The sequence below is a fragment of the Anneissia japonica genome, unplaced genomic scaffold (assembly GCF_011630105.1).
Source record: "Anneissia japonica isolate Jap-2015-1 unplaced genomic scaffold, ASM1163010v1 scaffold9_len2422644_cov172, whole genome shotgun sequence".
Lineage (NCBI taxonomy): Eukaryota > Metazoa > Echinodermata > Crinoidea > Comatulida > Comatulidae > Anneissia > Anneissia japonica.
This window is the reverse complement of record NW_022758107.1, coordinates 1,355,659-1,368,743: the sequence shown is the minus strand read 5'-3', so window position 1 is coordinate 1,368,743 and position 13,085 is coordinate 1,355,659. Positions and strand designations below refer to the sequence as shown.

The 13,085-nt window shown below is 34.5% G+C and overlaps 1 protein-coding gene across 2 annotated transcripts in view; it reads right to left on the bottom strand.

Moving 5' to 3' along the window:
- Positions 1–4,299: 4,299 nt before the first annotated feature.
- LOC117125030 overlaps positions 4,300–13,085 on the bottom strand; it is a 20,635-nt gene continuing 11,849 nt past the window's right edge. For both annotated transcript variants that reach the window (XM_033271385.1, XM_033271387.1), the window contains exons 3-7: positions 12,470–12,555; positions 11,340–11,972; positions 10,621–10,753; positions 9,730–9,794; positions 4,300–8,085 (exon numbers count right to left, since the gene is read on the bottom strand). In XM_033271385.1, the coding sequence (XP_033127276.1) occupies positions 6,914–8,085; positions 9,730–9,794; positions 10,621–10,753; positions 11,340–11,972; positions 12,470–12,555 (2,089 nt within the window). In that variant the 3' untranslated portion in view covers positions 4,300–6,913. The remainder of the gene's footprint in view (positions 8,086–9,729; positions 9,795–10,620; positions 10,754–11,339; positions 11,973–12,469; positions 12,556–13,085) is intronic.

The window sequence follows — 13,085 nt, the reverse complement described above, 5'->3', positions numbered from 1 at the left end:
TAGTTCATTGCATTATTTAGCTTGCTGATCTAGGTTTTCTCATGCCTATACATTTCTGATAGTCGCGTCCATTCAGCATTAGTGTTACGTTATTATTGACACGTCAGACATGTTGAAATAATGAAAGTGATTCCATCTTACTAATACTTTTTGATCAAAGACATGTCCTAGGCTAGGGTCCCGTAAAGATAGGGAGCATTTATGTTCCAATGAATAATGTTATTATTGTTTGACGTATATTAGGAACATAACATTATTAAACGAATACGGGTAGTTCCTCCTGTCCTCAGAAAATTATTTTCAACACGAAAAGTAAAATTTAAAAAATGAAATGAACAATGATATACGCAACATACTCTCTAATTTTCATTGCTCATTGTATAGACTATGTTGTCCAATCGGCATATTATAAAATTGTAATGTTTTATTATTTTCGATATAAATTATTCGTTGTCTACATAAGGTTGTCTAATACTAATATAGGTATTTATCTAATCGCAAACAAATTGTATATTGTAACAACAAAAAATCTAAAGTAAACCAAATTAATGTTGGTGTATCCCAAGGTAGCATTACAGGCCCAATACTATTCATTCTGTTTATTAATGATACACCCCAGGTTGTTGAAAAGGCCTCAATAAGTATATTTGCAGATGATTTTGTTATTTAAGGCCTACATCTAGTAAAGCTACTGATGCAGTTAGCTTTCAACTACAAATTGTTATGAATAGAGTTACTGAATGGTATGATGAAAATAAACTTACCAGTAACGCAGAAAAGTTGATAAATAGTAAAGGAACCCTGAATACAAATTAGAAATTCTCATAAACGGAAGAATGTTGGAACTCAATTCTTCGTGTAATACTTGATGTCAAACTAACTTGGAATGGACGCATGGTGCATTCATTTAACCAAATCACTAGGTTTTTCAGAAACCCTGTACAAAACTACAATCCAACATTGTCTTGACTATGGATGCTCTGTAATGGGGCAATGCCTATGTAAAAATAGAAATTTAGTGATTGCAAAAAAAAAAGATGTGGTAGAATCGTAACCGTTGATTATATAAAATATAGAGGTGAGCAAATTATTGAAGAACTGAAGTGGCACAAAATAGAAAAAAAGGCGTGATTACTATTTAAATTGTCTAATATACAATTGTATACATGGTACAGTTCCTGATCGTCTTGTAAATGATGTAGAATTGTTATTTGATAGGCATAATACTATAGTACGCGCGGGGCGAACTCTCTCAATATGTAGGCCTACCACCAAAAGGCCAATAATGTAAAATTAATCGATCTTTTAAGATCTCTGGAGTATACGGTGTTGGAATGAGTTACCCCTAATTTTGCAAGAGGTTGGAACAATCAGTATTTTTAAAAAGATGTATATAAAAAGGAGTAGTTTTAATGGTTTCATTATTTTGTTTAAAATATTGACATACTTACGGGCACTGACACAATGTTATTACTACCTACGTGGAGAAGTGATATCATTCTTAACTTGTTTTTATATTTTTGTCGATTTTTTAATACACTTTACAATCTTTACAAAACTGTATTCATTTGTCCTTCTTTTGATAATATTATGTTGATATTTAATTTTAGTTTTAATCAAGACCATATGGTAGATCAATTTTAGTAGGCCTATGCTTTGTCAATTTTATTATTGTACATTTACTTCCATTGAATATGTATCCTGAATAAATATATGTTGCATAATAATAATACTAATTCGTTTAATAATAATTCGTCAATAAATACGTCAAGATATCATGGCCTATTGATCAAGTTGAGAATGTCTCAATACATTAAGTATATCAAACAATGATTGTTGCATCATTACCGTATTAATGTAGGGCCTATTATTCAAGGAGTAGAAAGTGGATACGCTAAAAATCTAGATAGTGTAATGCTGCACAAGTAGCTAAAGTTCGACACGACGTCATTGTCATCATTTAGAAACATGCGCATAATGCGCTGGATACAGTTCAAGTCGTTGGCCCAAAAAAAAAAAAAAATTCCTTAAACCATTAAAGCCTAATGAGATAGGTTTAAATAGACAGTTTTACAGGTTGGCAAACAGCACGTCACGCAACGGCATTAACGGATGACCAGGTGAGTATTATGGTAATAATCATCAGTGGTAAAAACCAATACGTTATTAAATAGACTTAATACCCTCTTGGTCAATCCAAGGAGAAATTAGCCTGGCACAACGTATTGATAAAATTTTGCAGTTGTGTCGTTTAAGAAATAGACCTACTGCATTCAATTGAAAATACAGGTCTCCTTCCAATTAAAGACCACTTTTCCATGGTGTTTAGCAGCTTTGGTCTTTAATTAGAATAAATAAGATAATAGACTTTTGTTTATATATACCTGTATGAGACCACAGAAAAGTGGTCTTTAATTAGAGCCCTTTAATTGGAGGGGTATTTAATTAGAAAGAGATTTGTATAATTTAAATAGCAGAAACAAATTACTAGCAAGGACACATGATTGACGAATTGGTCATCCGCAGGAGTATCCAGGTTTTATTATGGATTTGTATAAACCGCAACAAGTTTAATGGTTGAACTGCAAGATTTATGATGTAGCTTGTATGATGACGAATCAGTGTAATTATTAGAAACTCTTAAAAACATGGCATCCTCAACGAAGGATGTATCGCATTAAGAACAACCGGTTAGCTACCCACGAGTCGTTGGCAAACAATCCGAAGACTCAACAATGGGGTTGTCTTCAAGATGTAGACTACCGGTACGTCACAAGCAATTGAAGTAACATAATAAAGGATCAAATATGGAAGGCTAAGTTTGAAAGATTATTGAAGTTATTAACCTTTACATAACAAATGGTTATGCTGGTTATGCTAAATTGAAATGAAGTATATGTCGGATATGATTTTATTTTATATTATCATTTTTGATTGTACATTATGATTTATTTAATATTCTAGATATCAATTGCAATATTGTAGATTCTTCACCTAAGCGGAGTTTAATAGATTAATGGTTCCAATCCCATGGTCCTGCGTTCTTCCTATCAATGTTGCAGGGTTTTTTCTCACGACCAAAACAAGCCCACACTTCCTAAGTAAGTCTTACATTGACAAGTAGGAAAGTGATATACAGTAGAACCCCTATCAAGGGGACACCTTCGGGACTAAAAAGTGTCCCCTAGGGTGTCCTCCGAATAGGGGTTGAACTTAGTGTTAAAAGATATATTTCTCTCACTTCACGGCAATAAAAGGTGCCCGCTAAATAGGGGATCCCCTCAATAGGGGCGTCCCAAAGGAAGGGTTCCGCTGTATTCACTATTTGCACTCCTTAGCACTTGTGTGTGCCTAAAGAAATAATATCAATATATGAATATAAGAAGTACGTACACTTCCTACACGAAATCGTCAATAAATAGCTTAATCTCGAAAATGCTGTTTTTGGCTTCAATACGATCTGATAGGGCTCATCATCTTACTTATGCCTATTATTACAATTTCGATTGTGGATTATGACAATATTATGATATATATTTTTTGCCATTAAAAAGTACAATAGCAGCCATCAGCTGAATTGGAATATTATTATCAAATTATTTGATTATAATTGGAATATTATTATCAAAATTATAAAAAACGTTATAGATTAGACTTATAGATTATGATTTCAAAGTAGATTACTGTTTGATTGTAGACTGTGATTTGGTTGTTGATTATCTCATTGTGATGAGATGTTTACATTATGAATATGATTTTTGTGATTGTAATTAATTTAATTGTGAAACATATAAAATTCAGATTATAATTTAGATTGTCTATATCCATGGCACCTGTTCATCAATTCCTGATGCTGGGAGACAGAGCTTACAATTTCTCTGGAGTCACTGTCCATTGAAATAGGTATGCCGTACACCTAGGCAATTGTTGAAGATCTTAGTACTTGGATCTACCTCTCGAATTGTACAATATTATCTAGAGGAAGAGCAATGGCTAACGTTTAGGACCGGAGATTGTAGCTCATAGATTTTGGTAGACACAAGATGTTGAATTTAATTGTAGATCACTGATTATCATTTAATTGTAGATTATGATTTAGTTGTAGATTGTAGGTTTTCATTCAATTGTAGATCATCATGATTACCGTATATATTTAATTATATTATTAGATTATGATAAAATTGTAGATCATAAATTATGATTTGATAAGATTGCATTTCAATTTGAATTTTATTGCTTCCAAAAATGTCATCGAGGGCCAATACATCTAGATGTGTATAAGAGACAGGTCTAGGAGTCTAGGGGTGATGGGGGAGATGAAGTCGGAGGCTCTATGAATACGTGAGGGGCGCTAGCCCACAAATATAGGTGATATTTAATTACTTTAGCGTGACTTTTTTTGCTTCGAACTTTTTTTTTTGGAGGGGTGTGCGCACACCCCTAGATTCGCCACCAATACATTATACAAAATTAATGACACAAATAATTTCTAACAATTTATGGCAGGTTGTATGATGGTAGAGGAAGGCGAGCAAACAGAGTAAAATTTCAGTTCAAAAATTTTGTTAGGAGACCAGGAGAAATCGAAGACATGATGAGTATCATCTACATTATTGACAAAGATGTAGGCTGGGGATCATCTTACGGTCCTGGGGTTAAGTCTTGTAAAATCCCAAGATGATTTTTCTCATGGCTAAACCAAATTTATAGCATAAGCATTATACTGAAAGTTTGTTTGAAGAGCGCCATAAATACTTGCTGTTGGATGTGCAGTTGAAATATAATAGCACATACTTGTAATATACAGAGTAACACTCGGTATTATGTATAACTGCCAAATTAAAAAAACAATAATGGTCGTAAAAATGTAATAATTGCATTAATTAAAACACAAATAAAATAAAACCTTTAGAAGAGCGTTCTTGATGAAAAATACAGTATGCAAATATATGTGTGCAATGAGTTTATATATAAATAATATATAAAATTTATTGATAGAAACTGAAACAGTCAGTAAGTAAGTGTTAACTAAAAATATTATCTAATTTTATTAATTTTGTTAATATTAATAACAGAAACATAAAGCGTATGAAATAGTACGCCCTCTTTAGAGGATGAACAAGCTATGAGTGTGCAGTTTCATAAATAGACAACCGCTGTTACAATTTGGTATGCCCTCGAACTTCGGTTAAAACATTAAATTTTCTAATTTAAAAAGATCAAATAAGTTATCAACAATTCATTTTTCTAATGTTTACATTTTTTTTACTAAGAAAGTTGTTGGCATCAATATGAATGGCCTATGTGAACATTTTTCTCATGTATGTTAATTTGCAATGAAATTTTATATAGGCCTAAATATATAGGCCTATATATATATATAATTTAAAAACATTATTTAAATGATTAGAGCACAGCGAATGTCATGATAGTTACTTCAACAGGATCTACTTTGCAGTGGAAACGAATATAAATAACATTGATCAAAATCTTTAAAAGTTGTCAGTTGAAATTATTAAAATTCATACTTATTTGGTTTTGGGAGTTCGCTCCATGCCTTATAATTGCACGGCATAAAAATGTTCTCTTGCCTTGTACAAGCTTCCCTTTCTGCTCTACCAAGGTGTTGTGTAATTTACTTCTAATACACTGAGAGCTACTGTAAGATGGGGCGATTCCTCCGAGGCAATTAAATGTAAGCAACAGTATAGTTGGTGTTCTTTCCATCTATCAGTCAACTTATTCCATGCCAAGTCGTTCATTATGTAATTAATGGGATTTTTTCCTTTGACGAATATGATCGATTCTTTTTAAAGAACGCAGATGTGAGATATGAATGTGGATCTACTTAAAAAAGTGTACAGTTTTTAAGATTATTCCGTTATTAATTGTTTTTCTAAAGCAAAACCTCAAAAAATATAATTAAAAAAAAATCCAATAGGCCTATTTATAGACAACAACCCAAGTGGAATAAAACACGTTAATCTAGGAGTTCAGAGTTCAAACGCCCACGATTTATAATTGGTTGCGCATGATTAACTTGCTACAACAACAACTACTATAAAAAAAAAAAAAAGAAGCAACATGTATCTGAGAACGAGATACTTCTGGGTTATATTATAACTAAGTGTATTAGGCCTAGTCCTAATGTCTAACTTAACAGATGGATTACAATTATGAATGTGATTTAATATAGAATCTCCCTTCCTGTTCGTGTCTTATGATAATCACTAAAACATGCTTAGCTTCTTGCCTCACAGATTTAACCTCCACGTTTTGTCAACTCTATGTCATGTACATCAGACTAATCATGTTAAATATAGGATCATGATCCATACGGGGAGAGAGATGCTAGAGAATCCTTTTTCTTTATTGACAAAATTTCTTAATACTGTAATACTTACGCATGTTCACCGAATTACAGTAATACGGCTACGTGGTACTGAAGAGAACCTTTAACAACAGGATTCTACGAAATACCATGAAGAACCACATAAAGTTCACGATAATAAGGCTTATAATTATTTCGTCTTTCTTACAATATTTTTTTTACACATCCGTAGCTAGGGATGCTATGTTTATCTTTCTAGGATAAACGTAATTATCTAAGTCTAGGTGGTCAGTATAGGCCTATTACGAATGATTGAAGGTCTTTCAAGGAAAACAATAACAAGGATGTTTATCCCTTTTTAATTACAATTATAATTCATTAAGTCATTCTACGTACAATACTTTGCTAGACTAATGAAACCCTTGAGCCAGCTCGACTTTTTGAAAAAGTTTTCGAAGGTCTCATGCCTTTATCTAACAGTATGTAACTCAATATGGTCATATCCCTCCGATGCATTGATAAAGAATGATACCGTAGCTTTCTTCAGCAGTTTTCATAATCGATAGTCCATATATTTGGATTTCACTTTTCTTTCATAATCCTAGGCGTAATATTAAATTTTCTGCCTTTTCTTTCATCCATCTGTTGTAGAAATCTCAGACGTTGTTTTCTCGCAGCAACTAGATCCTCACTGGCTCGTCTTCCGCGCCGTTTGTTAGGATACACCAGGCGATCATAGTCATGATGATCTGTACTTAATTTTGGCGTCAACGCTTCGTAAACTGAGACTTGCTCGTTCATTTGTTCGAATGGTTTCTTCGACAGAAACATATTAGGTAGTTTAGGTGCTTGAACTTTCTTCCGTGGATTTGTTGATGATTTGGTTGTATAATCGTCACTCTTGTTCATCCATGATCGATTATCCGGTAGAGTATCATGGTGTTTATAATTAAATCGCAGAGCACCATAATTATCACTACATTGACCAACTGAATACGACCTCTTTGATCGGTCAACACGATCATACGTGCTCTGGTTATCTACAATTCGACTGTTATCACTACCGTTACTTAGCCTTCTCTCACCATCGTTGGTAAAAGAGTTTTGCCCACAAGTGGTGCCAAAATTCATGCCCCCGTTTATGAGTATATCCGGACATTGGCTCATTTGAATTGTTCCTCTGGAAACATCCGGGGCATCACTAGTATCACTTACCATACCATTCGATAACGTATCGAGATCCATTCTGATGTTTTCGTAGTTACTTCTTAGTGAGTCTGACTTGTTTGGAGTCGTTGGTCTGCGAAATTCTATCGTTTCGCTGTCATTCTGGCACATTTCATAAGATGGCCGCCGTTTGTATGATCGGTACGACGCCTCGAGCTCGTTATTCTGTAGGCTTACTTCTTTATTGTCCACCTCATCGACCAATTTTCCTTTGTTTTTCGTCTTTCTGACCCTTGCGTACGGCGGTTTGGTATACAGTACCTGCTGTATCTGGGGTTTTACTTGTTCCTGGAACTGTGGTGAGACTTGGTGTTTTTGAGGTATCTGGTGCTGGGGTGGATGCGGTGCCTGGGCCTTCTGTATCAACTGCTGGGCCAGCGCACTGTTGCATGAAGAATTTTCTTTCATCTGTCTAAGCTTCCTCTCGATTGAAGATTGCGAAATAGTGGGAGATGGAGCAGACGTTTTGCTGGGCGCCACAGACCTGGTTAGAGTTCTTGAAGTGAAACTAGTGTTCTCGTAGTTTTCTAAAAGAAATAATAACCAAGTACACATAATTCAGTAATATTAAATATATGTATAATAGATGAGAATTAACAGACATGGGTTCAATTACAACTATTACAGACAATAAGGTTTACACTACTCCTGCATCCTTGACGGTAGTGCAATAGTTTTGGAGTTTTTGTCTGTACGCGGCTAACAAGCAGGGTGACATTAACGTCTAAATTACCTTGTTAAGTAAGTTTTTCACGCAAATTAACAGAAGCTTAAACAAGTTTCGTCCATGGATTATAATTTTTCCATAGGCTTCTGAATGGGTAAGGACATTGTATACAAATTATGTAAATCAGTATAAATGCTTTGATATGAATTTAAGTTTCGAAGTTAATAACATAATCAATACTATAAAATTTACAATTCAATTTTAATTCGATATTAGAGGCTTGATTTGATTTCATAGACCTTCAAAAATTTCAAATAATAAGTCTGTATTCACATGCATTGCAACAGCAACACATCGCAATAATAACAACTCTAAGTCAGTAGGCCTACATGTAACTCTAATAGGACTTATCAATACAGTTATGCAAGCCTTAAAACGCAAAACATAACCTACAAAATTGAATTTTCTGGCATATTAAGAATTTTCAGCTTTAAATAACGAAGGAACTACTGTGTTTTAACAGAAAGTAAAACGTCTGCTTTTACGTCATAAGTGGCCTTAAATGACCTTTTACTCTGGGCACCTCCGAACTTTACGATTGTCATGCCAAGCACCAACGGCTCTTGGTTTCCTCCCTAAATAAACTGGCCTCTTAGCTGCAGCACACACACGCATGTGTGAAGATGTTGTGGGCACATGATCTGTTTGCTATTTAGTTATGAAAGGTTTTAAAGAAAATCAAACTAACACACATTCCTTTTAATACTAGCATTTTATCAGTAGAATACAATAACTGTAAAATGATACTAACGCATTTTCTTCATCTGATACGAATACTAGGACCCCATAACGTTGTTTTTTAACTATCCCATCGAGGGCAAAAGTGTTTTTTGAGGGTCCTACATGCAAGTAGTGGCGGATCCAGTAATTTAAAATAGGGGCCAGGGAATGACATCCACAGATGGCGGGTGATAAAGGCCCCACTCTTTTGAATCCACCATTGGCAAGTCTCTCTCTCACAAACGTTCATCCACCATACATGATCATACACATATAGCTTAATAACGTTATGACCAACAGATCTTATTGATAATGATTTCAATAAAATAATAATAATAATAATAATAATAATTTTAGACTGTCTAGTAATGTCAGTAATGTGAAGTACATACATAGGTTTATATGAAAGGCACATTTTACATTTATTCTTGTCCCGTATTTGTAGTCTTTATAATGTTTGTGTTGATAAAGACAATTCTATTTATTTATTTATTTTTGAATAGTTTTAAAAGTTTTACTAACGACATTTCTAAAATTGTTTAATTTCTTTTTATGGTTTTTTTCGCCTTGTGAAATTGATTTGAAATTCAATAATTTTTTTACTCTAGATTTAATTAGTTTAAGTTCCATTCTGTAAGGGGCGGGCTTGCCGTTGTTGCATGAGAATTTAAATAAATAAATAAATAAATTATATTGATAATGAGATTGTAAAAAGCATTCTTACCATCATACGGGAACTTGCTAAACTCCGCCTGTTCCGTGAAATATGTACAATGCCATTTTGTTGTGCTAAAAAAGTAAAATAGATGTCCGAAGTGAAAGTTTTCAATCTCAATTCAATTTCATTTGCTACCGCCGTCCGTGTATTCTCTATAGTAAATAATATACGAATTATGTTGGCGTTGTTCAAATTCCCTGGAGGAACCAAAGCCAGCATGCAACTTGCTTAAAGTTTTGTCACCACAAACAAGGCTCTAGGCTATTACTAAATGTAAATGATTAAGATAAATTATAAGGAAGCGTTTGAAATCATTTTTTAAATTAGTGCGATACAAAGAAATTTGAAAACAATCAGCTGGCAATTAATACGTACCGTTCTGAGAAAACGACGAACAAAGAAAATGTAGAGATTATTGATTTTGGAGGTTCAAGAATAAACGAATGACACACCAAATCAGGTCGGGTGCTTATTGAAAGTTTACGAAGAGTTGGCATATAAGCTGGAATTGCTTAACAAACCGATTAATAATACAGTCAAACAAATTAAGAAAAGCAAAATATTTCTTGAAGGTTTGCATGGCGAGTATCAATAAACATATAACAAATTTTCGGTACACCATGTGTAAAGTAAATAAAATAAAATGAGACAACAATAAAATAAAATGAGACAACCAACCAGTGGTTTTTACCTTAATAAAAACCATATTATTTTATTTACACATGGTGTACCGAAAATTTGTTATATGTTTAAGAAAAGCAACATTTGCAAAAGTGACCTGGGCCCACCCTTGAATCCGCCACTAATGATTTTAGTCTTGCAAGCGAAAGTGTTCAATATTCATTGAAAGCATTGTTGAAGACATTGTGCAAGTAACACCATTTAAACGGTACTTACCCCGAACGACTGAGCCGTTTACGTCTTTTTCTGCAGCAAATGCATACGATTAATGACAACAGAGCAAGAATAACTAAACCAATAAGGGCAACAGTTGCTATGGCAATCTCATTAATATGTCTCTCCGTCACAGCTGTAATACAATTTAATATCATCATAGTTAACACCATAATAAAAAGTATTATAATAGGTCAACATTTACATTCTTGCAAAGGGTTTGAATACTACGCTATATTCTGCATTTATTGAAGGTTGAAGGTGAGCTAGGGCAGCGGTTGGCCTAAGTTCGAGACCTGCAAATGCCGTCCTTAGGTAAGATATTATGTTCATCTAAGTGTATAGTCCTTCGATTTAGTTGTAAAGTCGTTGGTCCCCAGTGCAAAAAAAAAAAAAAAAAAAAAAAAAAGGAATACACTATTCGAGACTTAGTATAGTAGGGAAATATTTAGCAGGGAAATGCGCTCTCCTAGTGCGACCGTCGCGGGTTCCCGGTGTGTCCAGTGGAATAATTAGAATTATCCATCCGACATAGGTTCGTTGGATGAAGTTTTCCTGATGAAGGCCTCTTGCGAAAATTCGTGGATGTCTTCGAGTAAACTTTAACCGAAAAGAGAATTGTTTTTGATAGTAAGCCTAGGCTTAATTAACTCAACATAGGTCAGCCCATTAAACTGTTTGAAATTAAGCTAGAAAAATAAATTGATTCGGAATATGCTTACGGGTGTCACATGAACCGGTTTGGAGATCACACGTGGCGTTTAATGAACATCCACATTTATAAGCACAACTCAGGCCGTAAGTTCCAGGATCGCATGGTTGACGGCAATACGGTGGTTTCCAGCCACTCTTACACTGACAAAGTCCATTGATCGGCTCACACGTGTACGAATTTGAGCACTTACATTGCAGTTCGCACTCATTCCCCGCTGTATGGTGTCCAGCGCCAGGGCAATTTCCAGGGCAGATTCGATTCTGTGTGGACTTGGACGTGCGCTCGCAGCAACGTCCACTGCGTCTGTCGCATAGTAGACCTCCCTCGCAAGAGCATTTTTCAGTACAATTGGGTCCATACCATCCATGTGGACACTGTTTACTGCAATCCAGCCCACCCCATCCCGGCGGGCAGAAACATGTTCCATCGACAGGGTTACAACCTGCTCCGTTTCGGCAAGGACAGTCCTCTCGGCATTGCATGCCGAACTTGCCGGGTTCACATGGTATCATACACTTTTCCCCTGTCCAACCTGGCTTACAGAAACACTGTCCTTTATTTGGGGTGCAAAAGAAATTTGAATTCAAAATGCATTTACAACGTTTTTCGCAATTTGTTCCGTAAGTTCCCTCTGGACATTCTGCAAGATATAAAGCGTGTGCGCACATAAAAATATAACCAAATGCATAAAAACAATACTAATCGTAGTGAGTATAAGAATCACGTCTGATTATAAATAAGGACTGACTGAAACCATACACTTTTTAATCAGTATTATTTTCCGATAAACGCCCAGCTTTGAATAAACGCCACCAGAGTAACCAGACAATTAGTCAATCAGTAGAGAGTCAAATAAATCCATCAAGCAATGACAATATCGATATAGTATAACGGCATTGTTCATGCCCAGCCTCAATCAAAGGAAATGCACGGAGAACAGTGTTGTGAATATGAATTCCAGAAGTGTGAATGTACGCGTCCAGTATGAAAACGTGCTACTGGTGATAAATGATCACCAATAAACCTAAATAACGATCGACCAACGTAAATTCTCATCAATCAGCGTGAAAACACATTAATTAATGTATTACTTAGTCGTCAAAATTCATCAATTTACAATCGATGTATTTCTCTTACTTTTTGAGCAGCTGTTTCCCTCCCTTTGCCAACCATCACAACAGGCCAGCTCCAACTTGAATATAGTCTTCGACGTTAGTTCTGGTCTAGAAGATAAGGAGACATGGTAATATATTTCTGTCAAAACAAATTCGTAGTTATGAGGAATAATATATGTATAATCTGTATAATATGAATTTTCTTTTTGTTGCTATCTTTGCATTTTGTTGTTTGTCCGGTGTTTCATGTTTTCTTTTGTCCCCTCTAATAATTTGTAAAAATATTAATAAATATCCCATTATAAAGACGTTCCATAGCAAAATTCACACATTTCAATGGTTTCGTTTTTAACTTCGAGATCTTAATCTTTATTAGAGATTTATAGTTTACGATATAAATACATTATTCTTTAAAATCTTCAAAATTGCTGTAATAAAGAGGAATTTATCGATCAGTGATTACCATCGAGATATAAAGATACAAAATAAATTCCACAACAAATAAAATTGACATGACGATGCATATTTCACAAAACAACACAATATATTTGCCTAATTGGGTTGTACATCTTATCATTGCTTATAGCCTACAATGCAATGTAGAATAGAACACACACACACACACACATATATATAGG